This window comes from Candoia aspera, chromosome 2 (assembly GCF_035149785.1).
Source record: "Candoia aspera isolate rCanAsp1 chromosome 2, rCanAsp1.hap2, whole genome shotgun sequence".
Lineage (NCBI taxonomy): Eukaryota > Metazoa > Chordata > Lepidosauria > Squamata > Boidae > Candoia > Candoia aspera.
In genome coordinates this window covers 35,246,022-35,272,592 of record NC_086154.1, presented here as the reverse complement: position 1 = coordinate 35,272,592, position 26,571 = coordinate 35,246,022, and the positions used below count along the sequence as shown (strand labels likewise).

The 26,571-nt window shown below is 38.9% G+C and overlaps 1 protein-coding gene across 1 annotated transcript in view; it reads right to left on the bottom strand.

The window, feature by feature from the left end:
- The window catches only part of LOC134489119 (contactin-4-like), a 251,112-nt gene that overhangs the window by 77,515 nt on the left and 147,026 nt on the right, over nucleotides 1–26,571 (bottom strand). Inside the window, exon 10 of the mRNA XM_063291601.1 lies at nucleotides 12,936–13,063. Coding sequence (XP_063147671.1) covers nucleotides 12,936–13,063 — 128 coding nt within the window. The remainder of the gene's footprint in view (nucleotides 1–12,935; nucleotides 13,064–26,571) is intronic.

Here is a 26,571-nt window from a genome sequence, read left to right as displayed (position 1 = left end):
CATCTTGTCTGCCTCCTGAAGAATCTGTATAACGACCAAGTAGCAACAGTAAGAACAGACCACGGAACAACAGACTGGTTTAAGATTGGGAAAGGAGTACGGCAGGGCTGTATACTCTCACCCTACCTATTCAACTTGTATGCAGAACACATCATGCGACATGCTGGGCTTGAGGAATCCATGGCTGGAGTTAAAATCTCTGGAAGAAACATTAACAATCTGAGATATGCAGATGATACCACTTTGATGGCTGAAAGCGAAGAGGAACTGAGGAGCCTTATGATGAAGGTGAAAGAAGAAAGTGCACAAGCTGGCTTGCAGCTAAACCTCAAAAAAACCAAGATTATGGCAACCAGCTTGATTGATAACTGGCAAATAGAGGGAGAAAATGTAGAAGCAGTGAAAAACTTTGTATTCCTAGGTGCAAAGATTACTGCAGATGCTGACTGCAGTCAGGAAATCAGAAGACACTTAATCCTTGGGAGAAGAGCAATGACAAATCTCAATAAAACAGTTAAGAGCAGAGACATCACACTGACAACAAAGGCCTGCATAGTTAAAGCAATGGTGTTCCCCGTAGTAACATATGGCTGCGAGAGCTGGACCATAAGGAAGGCTGAGAGAAGGAAGATAGATGCTTTTGAACTGTGGTGTTGGAGGAGAATTCTGAGAGTGCCTTGGACTGCAAGAAGATCAAACCAGTCCATCCTCCAGGAAATAAAGCCAGACTGCTCACTTGAGGGATCGATATTAAAGGCCAAACTGAAATACTTTGGCCACATAATGAGAAGACAGGACAGCCTGGAGAAGATGCTGATGCTAGGGAGAGTGGAAGGCAAAAGGAAGAGGGGCCGACCAAGGGCAAGGTGGATGGTTGATATTCTAGAGGTGACAGACTTGTCCCTGGGGGAGCTGGGGGTGTTGACAACCGACAGGAAGCTCTGGCGTGGGCTGGTCCATGGAGTCACGAAGAGTCGGAAGCGACTAAACGAATAAACAACAACAACCTTTTTATCTAGAATAAGATTTTTTAAAATTTCCTAACAATGCAGTATATGTTTATCTAGAAGTAAATCTGAGTTCAATAGGTGTCACTTTCAAATAACATGACACTAGGAAGACTTTGTTATAATAGTCTATCTTAATAAAGTATAGTTCTAGTCTTCCTGTAGAGTTGATTTTATGGTCTGGTCTACCTAGTGGGACTAACATCAGTCTTACAAGCCTGATTCTACTTTACCTACCTATCTTTGTATACCCTCAGAGAATTAAGGAGGAGCCTAAGGCACTTTTGGATACTATGTTGCTTCTCAGGACTTAAAGAATGTTTCAGCCCTCTTGGCTTATACAATGGTTCTTGCATATTTCTATCAAAGTCATCTCCCCTATTCTCTACATCTGTATTTATTTATTTATACAATTTGTCCCCGCCCATCTCTTCCTTTCGGGGGACTCTCAGCGGTTTACAGTAATCAATTAAAACAAAATCATAAAATCCACAATATAAAATTACAATAATAAATAGTATAAATAAGAGTAAAAAATAAAAAATCCAAGCGGCACAAGAATCTAAAGCAGTCCAAGTGTGAGAGGAGTGGTCTATAGCAGCCATCCCCATTTAGATCTATTCCCCTTTCCGCCCCAAGCGAGGTGGCAGAACCAGGTCTTCAGACTCCTCCGAAAGGCCAGAAGTGATGGAGCCAATCTCACCTCCGGGGGCAGCATGTTCCATAGGGCAGGTGCCACTGCAGAGAAGGCCCACCTCCTGGACCCCGCCAAACGAAGTTGTCTTAGAGACAGGGTCCGCAGCATGCCCTCTCTGCACAATCGGGTGGGACGGGCTGATGTAATGGGGAAGAGGTGGTCCCTCAGGTAACCTGGCCCCATGCCATGTAGGGCTTTAAAGATGATAACCAACACCTTGAATTGGACCTGGAAGCAGACTGGTACCCAATGCAGCTCGCGCAGCAGCGGTGTTACATGTGCCCTTCTGGGGGCACCAAAAACAGCTTGCACAGCTGCATTCTGGACCAGCTGAAGCTTCCGGATACTTTTCAAGGGTAGCCCCATGTAGAGTGCATTGTAATAGTCTATATGAGAGATAACAAGGGTATGAGTGACTGTTTGAAGGAAAGGGCCTAACTGGTGCACAGCACGTAGCTGCGCAAAGGCTCTCCTGGCCATGGCTGCCACCTGCTCTTCGAGCAGGAGCTGTGAGTCCAGGAGGACCCCCAGATTATGCACTGGGTCTGTCCGGGGCAGTGCGACCCCATCCAGAACCAGAAACGATAGTGTCCCATGTGAATGTTCACATATACAGGTGGCTGGAATTGAACACTATTGCTAATATATGCAGATGACATTTGGGGCCTTATCAACAATATGCATCTGCTTCAAAATGCTGAATGGCAATATATTAATTGAAAACTTTTTTTTTTTAATTTTCTGATCATTCTGGGGGAGATAGGGCAAACTGAAGATGGCTCTGTGAAAGTGGAGCCAATGAACGTGGCAAAGAACCAATGAACCAGTGAGTAGATTGCCCACATGTGCTCTGGATGGCTGCTCCCCAGGAGGAGACCGCAGGACAATGTTTTTCTGCAGGTTTGAGTGCTGGGAGACCACAGGATTACCTTGTCTGCAACCACAGTGGAGCCTTTTAAAGGAAACCAAGTTCTCAAATCTCACTTTCTAATCACTTTCAGAAATTTCTGATTAACTCTTCTAAGCTATTAGAGACCTTTGGAATGACAAGTTTGAAAATGCTGGGTGAGTCTGCCTTTAATCCTGAATGAAACAAAACTTTAATTATAAGATGAAGAATGTAAAGAATCTGAAATAAATAGCAAAAAGCTAAATAAGACTATAAACAGACTGAGGGTCCAGATAAAATTGGAATATTGAAACTTTTACAATGAGATTTTGGAATTAATTATAAAGTACAAATAGCTTCTTATGGGAAATAGATCCTGTTTTGGTTTTTAAAAGACACAACATAGATAAATAATTTCATGATTTCAAAAACTGGACACTAGAGGGGACTAAAGATTTTAGGTAGAGGAAAGATATACAAGCCTGCAAGATGGCTATGACAATAACAATACTGAAGGAGACTTTTGAACAATGGAATCAGAAAATGGTAGCCACAATATCAACAATGTCAGTAATTATGCCTGCTTCTATGGATAGATTATGTCCAAAAGAAGTTTTTGAAAAAATGTCAGATGTAGAACAAATTTTATCTGACAAGATAGAAATAGTATTGAAAATGGATTTACAACTGACAGGCCAAGAGAATGACTTGGAAAAGAATGTTTCACTGGATTTACAAAAGAAACTGGCTGAGGTTTTAAAATTTAAAAGGGAAATACAAATGACAAACCAAGAGAGTGACCTGGATAATTTTTTCCTACTGGATTCACAAAAGAGGCTTGTTAAAGCCTTGAAGAACTTTGTGTGATGGGACAAAGAAGACATGAAGAGAAATCAAATCCAATGACTATATTTGAATGAGCTAAAGATTAAGATTGTTAGAAGTAAAAGGAAGGAATATAAAGCTGGTTTATCTGATCAAGGATAAAACAAGATATGTTGTTACTTCTGGCAACCCTTTATAGACTTTCTGCTGATACCAGGACTGAAAAGATGATGCTATATGGCTTTGTTTATAGATAAGAGATGGGATATTGGATGAAGAGATAAATGCTTGTAACTTTAGAGAGGGTGAAGAGTTATTAAATTTGTTTATACTTGTGATGAAGGTTGGAAGTCACTTCTTTATATGTTTCTAAGTATATTAGGAAGTTTTTTTAGAGGCTAAACCAACAATTTGGTTATATGAAGAACGGAAGAATCTTATTAACAGAAATAGTGGTTATTTGTGAGAAATATGGAATAAAGAATTGGAATATCCTATTTTAATAATGCAGTGGTCTTTAAAATGCAATATTAACGAATGTAAATGTGTCTCTAATGATCTTAAGGTGAAACTAGTGTAAGTGCTCAAAAATCTTTTTTGGGTTTATTGGATACTTCATTCTCCATATTAATATGGTTTGGTTATCTTTCTTTGCTGGAGGCAAATTTGAAGGCATGTTAATGCATAAGAATTAGACATACCCATTGGTTGCTCCATATTGGTTTATATTTTTAATACTGGTAATTGTTGATAAGGTTAATAAGACAAGGGAATTAAGATTTAAAGATGTCAATATGTTGTTGAATTATAATCATAAAATGGACTCTAAAACTGACCACCCCATTTCATAATGCACCAATTTACTTGCCTTTTCTTTGCTTAAAAGAGGCTTTTTCCAAGACAGAGATAAGATTTTTCTTGGTAACTTGTACATTATTTTTGAAACGTAACTGTTGAGCACTCGAACTTGGTTTTGTACTTTATGTTTTGAGCAAAAAGAACTGAAAACTGAACTGTGGATTTATTTTATAGAAGCAAAAGACTATATATTTTTTGGATTTAACTGGCAGTATTTTTATTGTTTCCTTTTGGGATTTAATGAATCTGTCCTGTTGGAATCGGAACTTTCATGGCTATCGTGAGAAAGTGAGTGTTGTTTCTTTTTTCTAACGAGTTAATTGGATACTTCCCATAAACACCTCTAGTGGCAAGACTTTCGGTTTTGAACAATCTCAGTCTCTAGCATTTTTCCATTGACTTTAAGATTTGGTTGTATTGGCTAATTTTAACCACCAGAAGGAAGTAATTATGGCTTCTAGGAGACCACCTCATCATGGTTCTGATGATGGGGAGATGAGGAGAAATATGATTGATGAAATTTCTAATACCTTTAAACAATCTTTTGATGCTTTTGAGAAGAAAATGGAAAATGCATATTCTGACTTTGAGAAAAAGTTGGAAATTAAATATGGAGACACTGAGAAAATGATGGAATGTACATATTCTGACTTTGAGAAAAAGATGGAACATCAAATGGAAAAAAAACTGCTGGAGAGGTAACAAGTAATGGCTCGAGTGGAGGTGTTAGAAACTCAGATGGATAATACTGAGCAAAAGAGAGAAAAAGAGCTTGATAAAATGGCTTTGTTAGAACTTAGGGACATGGATTTTTGTCTGAGACTGAGAGGAGTTCTTGAGGTGAAAGGGGAGAATACTGTTGAATCCTACAGGCTTTGGCAAAATTATTGGATTGGGAGGAAGACAGAATGGAGGATGAATCAGATAAAGTTTTTCACATCAACCCAAAATTTGTAGCTGTAAATAATAAACCAAGAGATGTTTTGGTTCATTTTGCTAGAAGGAAAATAAGAGACCAGGTTTTGCAAACTCACTTTGAATCAAGATTAAATATTGACAATGTGGATATAATTGTTTTGAAAGAGATTCCTGTAAGGATTTTGAGGAAAAGACTATGCTTTTTAATAGAGATTCTGAAAAAAATAAAATTGTTTTTCGATGGGAAAGATTGGAAGGTGTAAGTTTTATGTTCCAACAGCAAAGATTCAGACTGACCTCCATCCATAAAGCCAAGGATTTTCTTGCTAGATATGGATCTAATTTGGATCGGGGTGTAGATGAGGAATCTGCACCTGGAACTAGACCCCAAGAATCTGCTCTACACGGTGTAGACATGGGTGCTACATCCAAGGACTTTGATCAGATATCTGCTTAATCATGGCTTGCACTTAACTTACTTGGAATGTGAAAATGCCCCACACAAAAAAAATTATTTTTCATTATTTGAAGAAATTAAATGATGATGTGATATCCTTACAGGAGACTCATACAATCAGACAGGACATCTGAAAGGAAATTAAGCTTAAACAAGGAAGACTGCCACAGTCCTCTTTCACATGATAGACAATTTGGCATTCGTAGATTCCTGGTGACACAAAAATGGATTGGCAAGGGAATATACCTTTTACTCAGAAAGACATAAATCCTTTTCAAGAATTGACATGATATGGATTTCAAATAATTTAGCCAATAACATCTGTAAGGTTGATATTTTACCAAAGACTTTCTCTGATCATCATCATTGAAACAGTAAGTTTGAAATAAAGAGATCATCTATGGCTTTTAGATGGAGATTGAATGAAGCTATTTTACAAAGAGAGAATGTTTTGGTTGATTGCAAGAGGAGTTTAAAAGATTTTTTTGACATCAACTTGGACAAAGGGACTGACCTAAGAACTGTTTGGGACACCAGTAATGCAGTTATGAGAGGTCACTTTATTTACCATAATTGTAATATAAAAAAGAAATCTCAACAAAAAATGCGAACTATCCTGGATCAAATTAAAGTAAAATAAATTGAGTTACAGAAAAACCCAGTGTATACTGGTATTTTGTTGTTGTTTATTCGTTTAGTCGCTTCCGACTCTTCGTGACTTCATGGACCAGCCCACGCCAGAGCTTCCTGTCGGTCGTCAACACCCCCAGCTCCCCCAGGGACGAGTCCGTCACCTCTAGAATATCATCCATCCATCTTGCCCTTGGTCGGCCCCTCTTCCTTTTGCCTTCCACTCTCCCTAGCATCAGCATCTTCTCCAGGGTGTCCTGTCTTCTCATTATGTGGCCAAAGTATTTCAGTTTTGCCTTTAATATCATTCCCTCAAGTGAGCAGTCTGGCTTTATTTCCTGGAGGATGGACTGGTTGGATCTTCTTGCAGTCCAAGGCACTCTCAGAATTTTCCTCCAACACCACAGTTCAAAAGCATCGATCTTCCTTCGCTCAGCCTTCCTTATGGTCCAGCTCTCGCAGCCATATGTTACTACAGGGAACACCATTGCTTTAACTATGCGGGCCTTTGTTGTCAGTGTGATGTCTCTGCTCTTAACTATTTTATTGAGATTTGTCATTGCTCTTCTCCCAAGGATTAAGCGTCTTCTGATTTCCTGACTGCAGTCAGCATCTGCAGTAATCTTTGCACCTAGGAATACAAAGTCTTTCACTGCTTCTACATTTTCTCCCTCTATTTGCCAGTTATCAATCAAGCTGGTTGCCATAATCTTGGTTTTTTTGAGGTTTAGCTGCAAACCAGCTTTTGCACTTTCTTCTTTCACCTTCATCATAAGGCTCCTCAGTTCCTCTTCACTTTCAGCCATCAAAGTGGTATCATCTGCATATCTGAGATTGTTAATGTTTCTTCCAGAGATTTTAACTCCAGCCTTGGATTCCTCAAGGCCAGCTTGTCGCATGATGTGTTCTGCGTACAAGTTGAATAGGTAGGGTGAGAGTATACAGCCCTGCCGTACTCCTTTCCCAATCTTAAACCAGTCTGTTGTTCCGTGGTCTGTTCTTACTGTTGCTACTTGGTCGTTATACAGATTCTTCAGGAGGCATACAAGATGACTTGGTATCCCCATACCACTAAGAACTTGCCACAATTTGTTATGGTCCACACAGTCAAAGGCTTTAGAATAGTCAATAAAACAGAAATAGATGTTTTTCTGAAACTCCCTGGCTTTTTCCATTATCCAGCGGATATTGGCAATTTGGTCCCTAGTTCCTCTGCCTTTTCTAAACCCAGCTTGTACATCTGGCAATTCTCGCTCCATGAACTGCTGAAGTCTACCTTGCAGGATCTTGAGCATTACCTTACTGGCATGTGAAATGAGTGCCACTGTTCGATAGTCTGAACATTCTTTAGTGTTTCCCTTTTTTGGTATGGGGATATAAGTTGATTTTTTCCAGTCTGATGGCCATTCTTGTGTTTTCCAAATTTGCTGGCATATAGCATGCATTACCTTGACAGCATCATCTTGCAAGATTTTGAACAGTTCAGCTGGGATGCCGTCGTCTCCTGTTGCCTTGTTATTAGCAATGCTTCTTAAGGCCCACTCAACCTCACTCTTCAGGATGTCTGGCTCTAGCTCACTGACCACACCGTCAAAGCTATCCCCGATATTGTTATCCTTCCTATACAGGTCTTCTGTATATTCTTGCCACCTTTTCTTGATCTCTTCTTCTTCTGTTAGGTCCTTGCCATCTTTGTTTTTGATCATAGCCATTTTTGCCTGGAATTTACCTCCAATGTTTCTAATTTTCTGGAAGAGGTCTCTTGTCCTTCCTATTCTATTGTCTTCTTCCACTTCCGCGCATTGCTTGTTTAAAAATAATTCCTTATCTCTTCTGGCTAACCTCTGGAATTTTGCATTTAATTGGGCATATCTCCCCCTATCACTGTTGCCTTTTGCTTTCCTTCTTTCTTGGGCTACTTCTAGTGTCTCAGCAGACAGCCATTTTGCCTTCTTGGTTTTCTCTTTCTTTGGGATGTATTTTGTTGCCGCCTCCTGAACAATGCTGCCAACTTCTGTCCAGAGTTCTTCCGGGACCCTATCTACTAAGTCCAGTCCCTTAAATCTATTCTTCACCTCCACTGCATATTCCTTAGGAATATTAGTGAGCTCATATCTAGCTGATCTGTGGGTCTTCCCTAACCTCTTTAGTCTGATCCTAAATTGTGCAAGAAGAAGTTCGTGATCTGAACTACAGTCAGCTCCAGGCCTTGTTTTTACTGACTGTACAGATGTCCGCCACTGGTATTTTACATCAACTTAAATTATTACACCAACAATTATCTATGTTTACTGTGAGGGAAATTGAGACAAAACTGAATTATATTAAACAGAGACATTTTGAGTTTGCCAATAAATTAAGGAAGGAAAGAGAAAAGAATATTATATTAAAAATTCAAGAAGGAAATATTGAATTAATGGATAATGAAGGAATTAAGAAATCGTTCCACAACTTTTTTTCCAATTTGTATGAAAGGCAAGAAGGAAAAGATAGATGAGTATTTGAGAAACAAAAATTACCAAAACTCTCACAATCAAAGAAATTATTAATGAACAATCCTATAACTACTTTTGAAATAGTGGAAGTTATAAAAAGAACCAAACTGGGGAAAGTACCAGGTCCGGATGGTTTGCCAGCATTGTATATTGTGTTTCAAAGATCAGCTTCTTCAGCCTTTTCAAAGATTGATGAATGCTGTTTTGCAGGGCTCTGCAATGCCTGACTCTTGGAAAGAAGCCAATATTGTACTTTTATCAAAAGAAGGCCAAGATATTACTCTAACTAAGAATTATAGACCAATTTCATTGTTGAACAATGATTATAAAAATTTTGCTTCAATATTGGCTGAAAGAATGAAGAAAATTTTACAGGACTTCATTCACCAAGATCAGTGTGGATTTCTACCCAGAAGGCAATTAAGAGACAATGTGAGAATAGTTTTGGACAATGTGAGAATAGTTTTGGACATTATAGAATATCTACAACAACACAATGAACAACAAGCAGCTCTCGTTTTCTTAGATGCAGAGAAGGCCTTTGACAATTTGAACTAGACTTTTATGTTCAAAGTTTTGGAAAATATGGATTTTGGAGATAATTTTATTCAAGGAATTAAATCAATTTATGTGCCTCAAAAAGCATGTATTATTGTAAATGGCGATTTAACTGAGCCGTATCATATACAGAAAGGAACAAGGCAAGGTTCACCTTTGTCACCTTTATTTTTTATTCTAGTTTTAGAAGTCCTGAATAGAGACATTAGACAAGATGATCAAATAAAGGGTTTGAAGATAAAGAAGGAGGTCGTCAAACTGAGGTCATCAACAGATCAAAGGAACACCCATGGGATCACCTATTTCAGGACTTACAACAGAGATTGTAATGCAGTGTCTGGAAAGGATAGCACTCCCACACATACAACCCAAAGTACGGATCTGGTACATAGATGACACTTTTGTCATAATACAAAAGAAACAACTGGAAGAAACTCATGAAATCATCAACAACATCTTTAATGGAATAAAATTCAGAAGGGAGGAACAAAACAACAACATACTACCTTTCCTGGACATACTCATCAATAGAGGAAATGATGGCAAGTTAGAAACAGAAGGCTACAGGAAAGCTACTCATACCAACCAAGTGCTCCATTATCAAAGTAACAATCCAAGCTCCCAGAAGAGAAGCTGTGTAAGAACATTATTCAGATGAGCACTTACACACTGCAGCAACCCAGAACACCAGAAAAAGGAAACAGATCATCTGTACAGCATCTTCCAGCAAAATTGATACCCTCTCAACTTTATCAAAAAGTGCCTCACCACCCAACCACTACGACCCAACCAACAGAAGCTATGACAAGGATAACACTGCCATACATCAGAAACATCTCAGAAACTACCAACAGACTGTTACAACCGCATGGCATCACCGTAGCACATAAACCAACTAAAACTCTTCAAAACATATTAAGCAACCCAAAAGACCCAATAGTCCAAGAAGAAAGAACAGGAGTTATTTACAACATACAGTGCAAGGACTGTAACAGCCACTATGTAGGACAGACAGGCGGAAGACTAGCAGAGCTCATCCACGAACACCAACTAGCAGTCAGAAAACACAATGAGAACTCCTTAACCTCACAACACATGGACAGACTCAACCATAGTTTCAACTGGGAAACTGTGAGCATCCTAAACCAAGCCAAATCCAAAAACACCAGAGAATTCCTGGAAGCCTGGCACTCAGACAAAGCAGCCATCAACAGACACATAGAGGTAAACAACATTTACATACCATTCAAAAGAGACAATAGAAAAGCCAAAAGACCAGTACACCTCCTTGCTAGCAATCAACACCCAGATATGCAAAAATCAACACTAGGATTAACACCAGATGAACAACCAAACAGTACAATACACCTTAATCAAGGAACAAAGTCAATCAACCAAGCAGCAAACAACAGCCCAATCAAAGAACTCCCCAGGAGAGAACAACACCCCCACCAATACAAGCAGGGCAAGCCACTGTATATAACCTGCAACCTCTACCTGTTCGCACTGAAGTTGTTGCCTAGTGTGGCAATGAAATGTCTGCAAGAAAACAACAAGGCTCAGAGAGCACCAGGGACTCCACAGAATTAAACTGACTGGGTTATAAAACTGTGATGGATTACAAAGCAGTACATCAATATCTTTTGATCTGTTTTCCAATACATGGTCTTTTTTCACTCCTTCTCCCATCCTCAAGAAGAGGGAGATGAAAAGTGTTTATCAGATTTATAATGACTTACTATATCAGATGCAAGACTACGCATCAAAAGTGTACAGTTTAATTTAAAACATTCAATATCAGCACAGCTGCTCAGTTAGAAATGCTACTACTGATATTTTGCTGACCCATTTAATTTGTAAAAGAGCATTTCTATATATACATTATGGAACCTTGAGGTATGTTTATTTATTTATTTATTTATTGCTCAAATTTAGCCACCGCCCATCTCCCCCAAAATGTTAAAAGAAGAATATTGGCAACAGTATTAAACTTATGTGTTGGTTTATACCTTGGGAAAAAATAGAACTAGTATTGCAAGGAAAACAAGAATATGTACTAATTTTATCATAACAAGACAAATTACACTGATATATTTTGAAGGATTTTTTAAAAAAAATCTTATATCAATTGCAGTACTTATTTTTGTGGGGAGGGGTCTCTGACTTAAATTAATAAAGTTAAGTGCTAGAAGAGTCAGATAACCAGCAGTGTTGTCCAGCAGAGTACTAAACAAAAAATTTGAGCTCCAATTTTTTGCTTGATTATAGACTCACTACTTCTATCACTATTATAAAGCAGATAATAACCCATTTTTAGTGTTGATTTAATAGTTATTAAGAGAAAAACGAACAGCACTTTTGCCTCCTAACACCATAATCCCAAACCAGTTCAACTGTGTACAAAATTGCAGTCTTTATTTGTTACAGACAATTATTTGGAAGTGTACAGAAGCAACATTCTCTTCTAAACATAATGGCACCATTTCTGTCGCAGCATCAGGAGCTTGATAAATGTATCAATGTAATGGAGCAAGGAAGGAATGGGGAAACCTCACAGCAGGAAGAGGAAGCAAAACAAAATATGTTCACTCTGTTTTCCTAATTGCAGCTATTTTCTCTAGTTCCATAAAAATCAATGAATTGGTAAAACTGATTAAACCACATGCAGTTCTTGGTTAGCTTCTCTCATAAAGGAAGCTTTATATGTTTCTCTATAAAATGCTACCCAAGCATATATGTGCCTAGAGACTACAGACACATGATAAGAGTTGGGTTGTTGAAACTACGCAGAAGTTGCCCTGTAAGATAACTGCTGAATGGGAGACTATTGGGGTTCTGCATATAAACCATTATTTGCTCATGGAATTAAAATGGGCACTCAAATACAAAACCAATGGAAAAATGTATATCTTAGCTTTAAAAACAGTAAAAAAATTCTCTTCATGACGAGAGAATGCATACAGAAAGGAGCTTTCAGCAATAATTACATATGCAGCACCAAACATGCTTCAAAAGACAGAGAAATAAACGAATACAAAAATCTATTAATGAAGGGAGTCCAAGTATGGTACAGTTAGTTCATTTTATACTAGCAGTTAATGGTCTTATCTAATCTTGTTCCTAATCTGATATAGAGGATCATCTTTAAAAAGAATTGTGTATTATTTTGCCTTACATTCTAGTAAGTTGATTGTGCTGTGCTTATTCACTCTTCTGCTGACTCTGCTGAGTGGCCTGTGGATTTCTGGTCCAAATTCTTGCCCTGAGTGCACTATTTTCAGAACAATACACATTTTCTTAACAAAAGATGCAACAATATATTAAAATCAGAAGAAAAGAGATGCAAAAACAAATGTTTCTAAAACAAAAACAATATATTCAGTTTAAGAATTTTACAAACCTTGGAGCTTATACGTGAGTGTGGCCTTTTCCAAAGTACCTAATTCCTATATGTTTTCATATATATTTCAGGAAAGTAGCTTTTCAGAAGTCTATTTGCAAATTTCATCTAAGATCATTTTTAAAACTTTCCAAGATCTATAGATTCAAAGATGTCCTTTTGAAGCTCAGACAAAATGACCTGGAAAAGGTAATATCTTACCTTTCACAATCAGGTTCCCCGTGCTGCTGGCTACCCCAAAATGATTTGTTGCTATACATGTGTAACTCCCAGCATCTGCTTTGGTAACATTGGCAATCTTTAGAGTTCCATCTTCCAAAATAGTATGTCTGTAAATGGATAAATGCAGGTAATACTTAAACAAAAACAATGAAGGATTTATTTTAAACAGTTTAAATAGCTAAGAACCATTGACATTTGTTATGGAAGTTGGTTTGAAAGAATTTTCTAGAGGCTGCAAGGCATTAATGTCAGGTACCATTTACATGAGTTTTCCTTATATTGGTTTGGTACATAACACACAAGGAACTAGGAAGATTGAGAGACCACCAATTAAGAAACTATTCTATTACAATTGAGAAGAAAACTTAATGTTATTTAACTTTGGTTAAGTGGTTCTAGATATTACAACAAATTTGTAATGTACATTATAACTGTCCTTAAGGGTCATATCTAAGAACACAATCATATTGCATGAGCCAACAATCCATCCCATTTAACATTCTATTATAGGCATTTTCTTCCTATATTGTGACTTCTGATTCATGGAGCAATCAATTCATTCCCCAAAAAGTACAGGTAGCATTGGTACTTATGATGTGGTTGGATTAAAGCCCAAAGGACTTCAGTTCCTGATGTATGAGAGAGAAAAGATATTCTGCAAATATCTGTATATTATTGACAGAACCATGAACCAAGATAAGTTTGTTAGAATAGAAAGGTAAGACTGAACATAGACTTTCTGGGAACCAGCAAACTGAGAGGGAATGGAATAAGTCATTTCACATCAGAGGAGTATTAGATCTACGGTAGACAAGAAAATAATAGAAGAATTAGGATATCCATTATTATTAACAAAAGGATGTCGGTGATTGGATACAGCCCCCAAATGATAGAAGGATCTAAATTCAAGTCCAGGTCAACCCAATCAATATCATGGTGATCCAATTCTATGCTCCAAATTGGTGATCCAATTCTATGCTCCAATTCTATGCTCCAAATGCAGAAGATATGGAAGTTGAACAGTTCTGTGATGACTTGCAGCACTTTGTTGATACAACAACAAAAAGAGATGTCATGTTAATTACAGGTAACTAAATGCTAAAGTTTGAAGTAAAACAGATGTGATATAATGGGAAAATTTGATGTATGAAAAGAATTTGGAAGCAGACTAATAGTGGTCTGCCAAGAAAATTCAGAGTTTATGGTAAATGCCTTCTTCCAAAAACCTAAAAGATTACTTTACATATTGACATTGCTGGATGGAGAACACTGAAATCAAATTGACTGTATAGTCTGCAAACAAAGATGGAGAAGCTCTATCACATCAATAAGACCTGTGCTGATTGCAGCTCAGAACACAAACTTCTTCTAGTAAAATTAAAACTTAGAAACAGAAAGCTGAAGGTTCAAATCAGCTGATTCAATGGGTAGGAAAATGATAATATCTTCAATTTTAGTACAAAAATAATAACAGGAAGACAATTGTTTACTCTCAATCCTCCTTTATATTTGGAAGGAAAACGAAGTCCAAACTTAAAGATTTTTTTAAAAAGTAATCCCAAAAACAACAACAAGCACCAAGAGAGCCAGTTTCTCCTCACTGTAGAAAGCCTCTCTTAGGGTATGCATACTTAAAAAAAAACGTTAATTGATTTAGTGATTTAGAAATGGGGTGGCCAGTCTTAGTGTCCCTTTAAGGCTATAGTGTGGCTTGGAAAATGGTGACATCCCAGCCTCCCAGCTAGCTCTTACCAGTCAAACGCGAAACGCTATTTGTGATCTTCTGGCTGCAAGCAGCTGTCCAGAGGACTGATGGGATGATTCCAGGTGTTCTCCTTTATCCGGAGAACATTCCTGGCCTTCAGGAAAACCTGCTTGAGCCCAAAAAAACCTGTCGCATTGTCAACTCCATCCACTAAGCCTGCAGGCACAGCTGCTAAGTCTGCCATGTCCCCACCAGAAGTCCTAGTCTGGTGCCTTAACCACTATATCAGACTGGTTCTCTGAAGGAAAGTGATTTTACTTTTAATAAATTAAAGTTTTTCAGCAGATGCAGGTTCAGCAGGTTTTCAGCACAGTTATAACACCTTTGCTTAAGCTTTCACTCCTATGTAAAAGCTTATTTCAACAAGAGCCAAAATATCATTTAAGGCACCCTGCCTGTTTCTTTCGTTTTATGGAATGATAGTTTGATAACTGCTTCTCAGAGATGGTTTTTAGCAGTATAGAGACATAGATGGTGCTAAGGAATAAAGTTTAAACATATATGGCCTATATACTCCTGGTCTCCTGTCACTTCTCTCCTCCGTGTGACTTTTCTAACTAGGAAATCTTTTAGGAAAGGGGGCTATCCTTTCACTCTTTTTAAAACATCTCACATGAGAGACAGAATAAAAATAATGAAGCCAAATAAAGTACCGTGATTTCCTGAATCAACCAACAATGCTAACCCTAAAAGAATAACAGAGGAGCTCTAAGTGGCATAGGGTTAGGTTTACCAGATGTCTGGCAAAAGGAGACATCTCCTTTTTTGTCTTCATATCCTCCATCTGGCAGGCATAGCCTGAAAATCAAATATTGTCTGGCTTTTTGAGTATCTTGGTTTTTTTTTCCTGGACTGTTTTCACAACAGCAGTCATTCAAACTTTCGTGTATTGTGACCTTGTAAATTGTCTGCTTCTTTCTTTCATCCATCAACAGACTCAACAGCCTAGAGTTATGTTATTTATTCCCTGATTCTAGCAATCAGCTTCAATCCAGCCCCTTCTATGGTCTATGATCATTGTAGTCAGTAGATCACATGACATGTCCTATGTTTCTGAGGTAAAATTTGAAAAATTGTCAATTTGCATGTTGTCAGTTATTGCCAGCTTATCTTCCTGAAAATAAAGATTTGTTGGAAAAATACTACAATTGAACAAGTAGTATTTATGATGTTAGAAAAAGTAATTTCATATACATGTAGGCCTAAGTACTTTTTTTTTTGCAGGTTTTTGCTGTAATTTTTGTCGTGGAGGCCAAAAACTTTAAGCAGTTAGTGTGTCCTCCTTCTCCCCCCATTTGCCTCTTTTCCAATTGTCTCTATCCTCCTTTGCCTGCTCAGGTATCTATAACCCTACGTAGGGTACACGTTGTTTAGGCCAGATGGATACAGTGGGTCTGAGTTCTCTCAGAATCCCTGACATTTTGCACATTGTCGGCACATAGATTTTTATTTATTTATTTATTTCTCAAATTTTGTCACTGCCCATCTCATTCAAGAGTGACTCTGGGCAGTTTACAATAAATATTGTAATACTAAGTATTGTAATTACTAGTGCAGATTGATAATCTTTGTTAACTTAATGTGTATCTCCTTCTCAAGCTCTGAGTTTATTCTCAGTTATGATGCCACGTCATTAGCAGCAACATTAGAACACAGGAGAATTTCTGTGAAATGTCTCTTTGTTTTTGCTAATCAGTGTTACTTGTTTTTCAGCTGCCATCACTTACTGTTTAAAAAATACCACAAATAAGCAGTGTTCTATAAATATTAGCCTTAAAATGCTATTCATCAAAATGCACTGTATTTTGTACAGTTGGGGAACCTAATCTTAACTAAGAGCCAGTCATTTAGTTAACTTCTGTGTCCCAGATAGAAAAATAATATTGTTAAGTTCTTAGCTTGAAATTCTGAATTCTGTTTTCTACCTCAGACATTTATTTCCTTGGAACTAAGTCTAATACACATGATGAAATCCTATCACTGAATGATTCTATTATATTTCAATAAGTAAGCAGTATAGAAGAACCTCCAGTCAAAATGACTGACAGCAGACTAAAACCATTAACAAAACTTGATATGCAATATAACTAATTAACAATATAATTTGTTAATATAATCTATAAATGTATGACAATACCATTTCAGTAAAACAATATTGAGAAAACTATCCATATAAAATATTCATATAATAAATATTGATAAAAACAATACATCTGATATGACAGGAAGGGAAAGTCCTTTGGCCCATTCCATCTTTTCTAAAGCCCATATTAACATTACTGTTGCCTACATGATTTTTATCTGAAGTATCATTCAGGATATGGGTTTTCTGGTGAAATAAGGAGTGAGAATTCATTTACCTGTTTGGTAATTTAAAAAAAACCACTTAGACAACAGACAATTTATAGTCTATTTTAATACCAAATGAATTAATTCTAATAGACTTTTTAAGAAAAAAATACACAGCTAATTGAATTTTCATTGAGTCGAATAAATTCTGGCTCTGGAAATTAATAGGTAATTAATGAAAACACACACACACACACACACACAAAGTTATTCAATCACTTCTGACTTCTCATGAGGAAATGGCTATCATTTTGCCAGGAATGTCTGGTAGTTATTTCTTCAAGTTACAAAATGTACACCACACATTTTCATTCCTTTACACAATTTCAAAGCAGATGTTTTACAGCTTTAATAATTATACATTCCCACCTGGGACTTGCTGTTAGGATGATATTATATCCATCAATACTAGCTGCTAACCTCTTTTCAAACCTAGTTCAAATTACTATTCTTAACTTTTATCCCCTAAATTACCTGGGGTCTCCTTACCTCAAAAAATTGTTTCTGTTATATATACCAATTACCAAGGGTCAGTGGAGAAGTACCATCAGATACTATGCTAGAAGATGCCAACAGAGCCCTCATGACAATCCCTACTACCACTATAACTCAAACCAATGAACTAGTATATGCTACAGCCACTATAATCCTGGGGATGCTTGGCTACATAATCAAGAAGAACAGGAGTACATACCTCCCCTGGAACATGAGGTTGGAGGCTAAGATCAAGGGAACTCAGAGAGAAGTTAGTCAGCTGGTGGAACTACAGAAGGGTGTGGAGATTAAGGATAAGACTCGGCTACTGAAAAAATACACGGGCCTGACTCCATCTGAAGCCCCAGAGACTGGCCACCAGGCCAAGGAGATACACTAGAGAAGCAGAGGCCAAGAAGATAAATGCCCTGTTCACCAAAGAACCATCCAAGGTGTACTCCCAACTGCAGTGCAGCAATACAGTAACAGCAGAGCCACCAACAGCAGAAACTGAACAGTACTGGAAGAACATATGGGAGAAAGAGAAGACACATAACACCAGTGCAAAGTGGCTGCAGGACCTGAGAGCAGACCACAGAAATCTCCCAGAGCAGGAACCAGTCACCATCACAGTAGCAGACATCCAACAGCAGGCCAAGAACAGGCTGGACAGCACCTGGCCCGGACATAATCCACATCTACTGGCTAAATAAACTAACAGCAGTGCATGAATGCCTAGCAACACAGATGAATCAGCTGCTAGCAGCAAGCTCTCACCCAGATTGGCTAACACGAGGTAGGACAGTGCTGATCATGAAAGACCCCAACAAGGGAACAACACCATCCAACTACCAGCCAATAACCTGCCTCCCCACAACATGAAAAGTCCTATCGGGCATCATAGCTGCCAAGCTGCAGGACCATATCGGCCAGTACATAAGCACAGCTCCGAAGGGCATAGGGAACAACACCAGAGGCTCCAAACACCAACTGCTCATAGATAGTCACCTGAGACTCAAGGTCTAGACAGACCAATCTGAGCACAGCCTGGATTGACTATAGGAAAGCCTATGACTCAATGCCACATACATGGATCTGTGAATGCCTGGCACTATCCAAAGTCAACAGGACACTCAGGACCTTCCTCAATAACTCAATGGGACTGTGGAAGACAACACTGGATTCAACTCACGGCAGCTTGCACATGTGGCCATCAAATGCAGCTTATACCAAGGTGATGCATGTCCCCACTGCTGTTCTGCATGGGCTTGAACCCCCTTAGCCAGATTATCACAAGAACTGGATATGGATATAAGTTCAAGAGTGGAACTACCATCAGCCACCTCCTCTACATAGATGACATCAAGCTGTATGTTAAGAGTGAACGAGACATCAACTTACTGATCCACCTGACATGGATCTACAGTGAGGACATTGGGATGTCGTTCAGACTGAAGAAGTGTGGCTGGATGGTAGGAAAGAGAGGGAAGGTAGTTAAGACTGATGAGGTGGAACTACCAGCCACATAGCAGACATACAAACCAGCTACAAGTACCTTGGTATCCCACAGACACATGGGAACCATGATGAGGAGGCAAGGAAGACAAAAACAACCAAGTACCACCAAAGGATAAGGCAGGTCCTAAAGAGCCAGCTCAATGGGAAGAACAAGACCCACACCATCAACATGTATGCCCTGCATCAGATATCCTGCTGGCATAGTGAGTTGGCCAAAGGAGGACATGGAGGCTGCTGATGTAAAGACCCAGAAGCTCCTCACAATGTATGGAGGCTTCCACCCCAAGTCCAACACCCAGAGACTGTATACCAGGCATAAAGATGTAAAGTGGGGTCTGGTGAGTGTCCAAGCCACTGTCCTGGATGAGACCCAGAGCATCCAGGAGTGCATCAGTAAGATGGCCCCTAAAGATGAGCTGTTCAGAGAATGCCTGAGGCAGCAGCAGACCTGAAAGGAAGATCAAGCAGAGGAAGTGCCATGGCAAGACAAGACCCTGCATGGGATGTACCATCGACAGATAGCTGAGGTGGCTGACACTGAGAAATCCTACCAGTGGCTGGACAGGGCTGGACTAAAAGACAGCACTGAGACACTGATCATAGCTGCACAAGAACAGGCACTAAGCACCAGATCCATAGAAGCAGGAGTCTACCACACTAGACAGGACATGAGATGCAGACTGTGCAGAGAGGCCTCAGAGATAGTCCAACACATAGTGGCAAGGTATAAGATGCAGGCAGGAACAGCATACACTGAATGGCATAACCAAGTAGCTGGCATTGTGTACAGGAACATCTGCACAGCATATGGGCTAGACCCTCCCAAGTCCAGATGGGAGATCCCACAGAAGTCTGTAGAGAATGACAGGGCTAAGATCCTGTGGGACTTCCAGATCCAGACAGACAGGCAGGCACTGGCCAATCAACTGGACATTGTGGTAATAGACAAGGACCAGAAGACAGCAGTGGTTATAGATGTAGAGGTGCCAAGTGACAGCAACATCAAGGAGGAGTTTGAGAAGCTGGATAAGTACCAGGGCCTGAAGGAAGAACTAGAGACGATGTGGAAAGTGAAGGCCAAAGTGGTCCCAGTGGTTGTAGGGGCACTTGGAGCTGTGACCCCCAAGCTGGGAGAGTGGCTCCAACAAATCCCAGGCACATCAGAGCTCTCTGTCCAGAAGAGTGCAGTGCTAGGAACAGCTAAGATACTGCGCAGAACCCTCAAACTCCCAGGCCTCTGGTAGAGGATCCGAGGTTGAGGAAGACACACACCACCCATATGGGTGAGAAGGGATTCCTTATATATATGCATTCATACCCAATATATACCCATATTACTTTCAGTGTCCCTTTTCCAAATGCCCTTCATAAATAAGGACTGTTGAATAGCTAAAGAGAAAGGGCTAATGTATAGTGACTGTGAAAGAGCAATAGAAAGAAGATCCCTTCATTATGAATTTGGGGAAGATTGCAAGTATCTTGGAATGTATTAGGAGTCAACCAATCAGTTAGTCTGACTGTTCCTATGAGGGGATATTGACTTGAAAGGGCAGGAGGAAAAAGATAGCATATAAACTCTGGGACTCACATATATCTGGGACTCGATTTCTGTTTTTGTTTTCGTTTTGCATTATGCAAGGCTTTTGCATTATATGTCAGTAGAGTTAGACCAGCTCAAGAAACCAGCTCCATAAGTAAGGCTATAATGATACTTTACTGAGTTAGGGTATAGTGACAGAATCTTGAAAGTCTGCTTGTGTTTTACTTCCCTACCTCTTATATCCCATTGAGTCAGGGAGGGGCCAGCTTGAGTCTCTTCTGAATACTATCTCCCATTCCTTAAGGAATGCTTCTGCCCTTGTTGTATCTGTAATGGCTTCTGAATTTTCCCTTCAAGGCCATATCCATGGTGCTATACAATATTACTTCCTTATTGTCTGCAATAAAGCAACTTATTTTGCAGCATTGAACCTGTGAAACTTCTGCTGTTAGGTAGTCAATGAATGTGGGTTTTGGGTAGGGATTTATTGCCATGCCTGGGTAAAGCCTGACAGCGATTACTGGAATGTCCATTGAAATGCTATGAGTTATTACTAAAGGCAGGCCAAGATGGACCATGTTGGAATTATCAGGGGTCAACTCAGCATTGTCTCACAAGCATAGTAAGGGGGTTTCTCTGGTAGTCGTATCTCTATTGTGCTTGTGGAATGTCACATGGGTCACCTGATTTCCACTTCCTCCTCCTTCTTGGGCTTCAATCTCCATTACCCTTCTGGCACACATGCAAGCAGGAGGTGCTGCAGGACTGCAGCCCTCCCCCTACCATCTCGTTTGCACGCACACTTTCTATTCCACATAGAAAGTGTCTACAAAGAACTAGTGATGATTAAGTGCTTTCTACTATGAACCTACCTGTATCCAGATCTACTGAATAAAAGTAAGCTATCTCTATTTTTCTTCATCTAACTACAGTGTGAAGACTGAATTTATTTCTGAACGTAATTAAGCTTAATGTGCAAGTTCTCTTTTGGTTCATGCTTCTACTCTGCAAGATTGCTGTTAGCTGCTTGGAGTACTTTTATCATCCTTTAAAAATTCCATCAGACCATACAGCAAACAAGATCTGAACCCTACTCAATGACACCTAATGATTTCTTGTTATAAGATTTATTTATGCTACGTTTATATTGGGACTAATTAAACTTGTTCAGATTTTTACTTGAGTAATTTTTAATTATTATAAACTTTATCGTTCAGTTGGAATACTATTAATAAATAAGTTTCACTTCCCATTCCTTAGGTACACATCATCTTGGAATGGCATTAAATGTGGTGTTAAATTTTTGAATCATAAAGTGAACTGTGAGTTATGTGCTGAGCTGGATGCCTTTTTGATATCATACCAGTCTAAAATAGCAGTAGGCTTCAGTTTAATGAAAAGTGAATTTGCTTTTCTTGAAGGAATACATTTTCAAGTAAAAAAAAATCAATGTGAAAAATTCTGGTATTTTACATAAAATAAATATTTATTCAATAAACATACAGATGTAAAGGTCTAAGGGGATTTTTAATGAGATTAGAGTCCATGGGGTTCTGAATAAGATGACAGCAAAGCAGCCTGTTTATAATATAACAATGTTCTTCAGCAGTATGAAGGGTCTATTTTCACATATATTTTCATAACCAAAATGCACATCCTCACCAACAGATAATATGCAAAATAGCTCTTACAAAGTATTTGTCTTCTGAGGTAAACTTGGAATACACCTTTGCTAGGCTCCTGTGTCAAAATGCTTCAAAATGTATTTTTATGAGTCATTAATCTCTTATAGAGGAGTGGGCTTCCTTTAATATCCATGAATTTTGACAATCCTAGACAAAAATTGGAGATGTAAATCTGCTGATACAATTTAAAAGCTAGGTTAGCACAAATGAGCTACATCTGGACTGCTTTTTAGTTAGCTTTTTTATCAGCAATAAAAAAGAGAGCAATAATTTTGCACTGGGAAAAATGAAGCTGATAATGAAGTATTCTGCATTTCTATAGAGATAGGTCATCTTATCTACTATGTATTACATTATCTTTAAAATACAGTAGCAGTTGATCTTTGTAGCAGACAAGAGATTTCAAAGCCACCGAGACTTAGAATACATCTGGGTTTAGGAGATAAATTGATGTTCTTTTTATCAAACGTAAAGCATTTTTAACTCTGAAGTCTTCAAAATATGATGGGTTCTTCCATGTTACAGAGCTGTGTAGCTAAGTCAGACCTTTAGAAAGTTATATAAACTTAATATAATTTTACATTTTAAAGTACATAAAAATAGCATTGTGTCATTCAGGAACCAGGAGGTAAGGTTAATCATATATACGTATTTACAAACATGGTTTCATGAAGCAATTCTGAATATGTTTTACTTAATCACCCTGCCTGTAAAATTTCCATGGATCTTTTAAAACTGTTCTCACTCCATGCTTTTCAGTTTCAGGTGACTTTGATCTATTGATTTGTCCCTGACCTATGATTCATTTAAAGATTCACTCTTACCTATAAAATGTACAGCTACCAACAAAATGTTGAAGAAAAATAAAACCCCAACTCCGTTGAGTATGTTTTTAAAAATAATAACCAGCTAGTATCCCTTGCTGTACAGGAATAAATAGCTTCAGTGTTTTATGTTTTAGTGACATTCTGACAGGATTAAAGCAATATTCTGAGTACTTTATGCTACAATATGCCTTTGAAAAATTCCCAGAACTTACAAGGCTACAGCACCAGAATTTTGTCTTGGCTTGCTCTAGAGACCATATTGGAACAGACTAGTGAGCTACTTTTCAGGAAACTTTTCATCAAAACAGGGCATTCTTATTTTCTCATTCTTACAGAGATATAAAAGACGTAGGGCTGTGTTGGGAAAAGAATGGGCAATGCCATTTTCCAAATCAATTTTAAAAAGGTTGTGGCATATTGCGGCAAGACTGTAGTGAAGAAACTAATTTGTGACCTTCACCGATAACACATAAGCAGGCAAAGAAGTGTGCTCCCTAAGGCTAACCCTTAGCCCTATATGAAGATGTTAGCTATGCAGATGATATTTATCAGGTTCTTACAGTATAGTTTATTAAAGCCAGGTGGTGTTCCTTTTTCATCCTCCTAGCTTAACTATCACAGCAAACAGTATTCCAGGAACAAAGGCAGTTCAGTAATGTCAGGTTTGGTCAACCCTCATATATCTTTATAAATAGCTTCCCAATCTAATTTCTTTATAAATAGCTTTTTAATACAAAGTGTATTTATGTATATTATTATCACTGTGGTAAAGGTTGCACCATGCTGAAATGAGGACATGAAGTCAATTTACTGAATAGAAGCAGATCATTGTTGTTGTTGTTTATTCATTCAGTCGCTTCCGACTCTTCGTGACTTCATGGAGCAGCCCATGCCAGAGCTTCCTGTCGGTCGTCAACACCTCCAGCTCCCCAGGGACAAGTCCGTCACCTCTAGAATATCATCCATCCACCTTGCCCTTGGTCGGCCCCTCTTCCTTTTGCCCTCCACTCTCCCTAGCATCAGCATCTTCTCCAGGGTGTCCTGTCTTCTCATTATGTGGCCAAACTATTTCAGTTTTGCCTTTAATATCATTCCCTCAAGTGAGCAGTCTGGCTTTACTTCCTGGAGGATGGACTGGTTTGACCTTCTTGCAGTCCAAGGCACTCTCAGAATTTTCCTCCAACACCACAGTTCAAAAGCATCGATCTTCCTTCTCTCAGCCTTCCTTATGGTCCAGCTCTCGCAGCCATATGTTACTACGGGGAACACCATTGCTTTAACTATGCGGGCCTTTGTAGTCAGTGTGATGTCTCTGCTCTTAACTATTTTATCGAGATGTGTCATTGCTCTTCTCCCAAGGATTAAGCGTCTTCTGATTTCCTGACTGATTTCCTCTCATATAGACTGTTAATTAAGCATATGTGAGTCATGCTTAATCAGAAGAATGGTCCTCCCCCCCACATACATAAGAACATAAGTAGTGTCCTGCTGGATCAGACCCCTGACCCATCTAGCCCAATAGTCTGTTCTCACAGTGGCCAAACAACTGCACAAGGAAGCCCACCAGTCTCTCAGCAGATGGCCTTCAGAGGCAGTCACACTGCCATCAAAGCTAATACCCATTGACCCCCATGACTTCCATGAGCTGGTCCAGCTCTTTCTGGTAGCCGGCATCAAAGCTCATGGTAATGAATTCCAAAGTTTTACTTGGACATTTAATTAAATGTTGTATAATTTTTTTGGGGGGGAGGGGGTCTGTCCTGATTCTTCCAATATTCAATTGCATTGGGTCATCTCTGGTTCAAGTACTTCCTGGGAATAATGGCTGAAGTTTCTTTGCTTGGTAGCAATATATTTTTAACCCAGAAATTAAAGGAATGTTATCTGTGTTTCAAAACATTTAAATGAAACTTCAGTTATAAAACTTGCATTGTCCTTGTTTATAAAGCTGATAAAAAGATAGTTCTACCAAGAGAAATACCATCTTTTGGGGAAAGACACTTTAAATAACATGTTTATAGCTGTTTTCTATTAATACCAAGTGTTCTTCCTTTTATATCTCTATATATTTATAAATATATATACACATACATATACATATAAATATAAATATATGGAAAAATGCCAATCGTTAATGGATCATTTGTTCTCATCTCCTTCAAGATAATGGCCAGTTATTTTCACTTTGCAGAAGCTTTTTCAGTGACTGACAAACAGACTGGAGATGGCTGTGAAATCAGCCAGGTAATATGCTCTAATGACTAATTCATCTGCATGAGCTGAGGAGATGTTTTCCTCATGAGACTAATATTCTGAATAAATGCAAGTAGTTTTAAATGACAAATATTAAGGGAAGAGAAAAGAGAGATATGCTATATAAAGGTAAAGGTTCCCATTTAGTCGTGCCTGACACTAGGGGGTGGTGCTCATCTCTATTTCATGGCCGAAGAGCCAACGTTGTCTGAAGACACTTCCGTGGTCATGTGACCAGCATGACAGTCACGGAACGCTGTTACCTTCCTGCTGTTGTTGTTGTTTATTCGTTTAGTCGCTTCCGACTCTTCGTGACTTCATGGACCAGCCCACGCCAGAGCTTCCTGTCGGTCGTCAACATCCCCAGCTCCCCCAGGGACGAGTCCGTCACCTCTAGAATATCATCCATCCATCTTGCCCTTGGTCGGCCCCTCTTCCTTTTGCCTTCCACTCTCCCTAGCATCAGCATCTTCTCCAGGCTGTCCTGTCTTCTCATTATGTGGCCAAAGTATTTCAGTTTTGCCTTTAATATCATTCCCTCAAGTGAGCAGTCTGGCTTTATTTCCTGGAGGATGGACTGGTTTGATCTTCTTGCAGTCCAAGGCACTCTCAGAATTTTCCTCCAACACCACAGTTCAAAAGCATCGATCTTCCTTCGCTCAGCCTTCCTTATGGTCCAGCTCTCGCAGCCATATGTTACTACAGGGAACACCATTGCTTTAACTATGCGGGCCTTTGTTGTCAGTGTGATGTCTCTGCTCTTAACTATTTTATCGAGATTTGTCATTGCTCTTCTCCCAAGGATTAAGCGTCTTCTGATTTCCTGACTGCAGTCAGCATCTGCAGTAATCTTTGCACCTAGGAATACAAAGTCTTTCACTGCTTCTACATTTTCTCCCTCTATTTGCCAGTTATCAATCAAGCTGGTTGCCATAATCTTGGGTTTTTTGAGGTTTAGCTGCAAGCCAGCTTTTGCACTTTCTTCTTTCACCTTCATCATAAGGCTCCTCAGTTCCTCTTCACTTTCAGCCATCAAAGTGGTATCATCTGCATATCTGAGATTGTTAATGTTTCTTCCAGAGATTTTAACTCCAGCCTTGGATTCCTCAAGCCCAGCTTGTCGCATGATGTGTTCTGCATACAAGTTGAATAGGTAGGGTGAGAGGATACAGCCCTGCCGTACTCCTTTCCCAATCGTAAACCA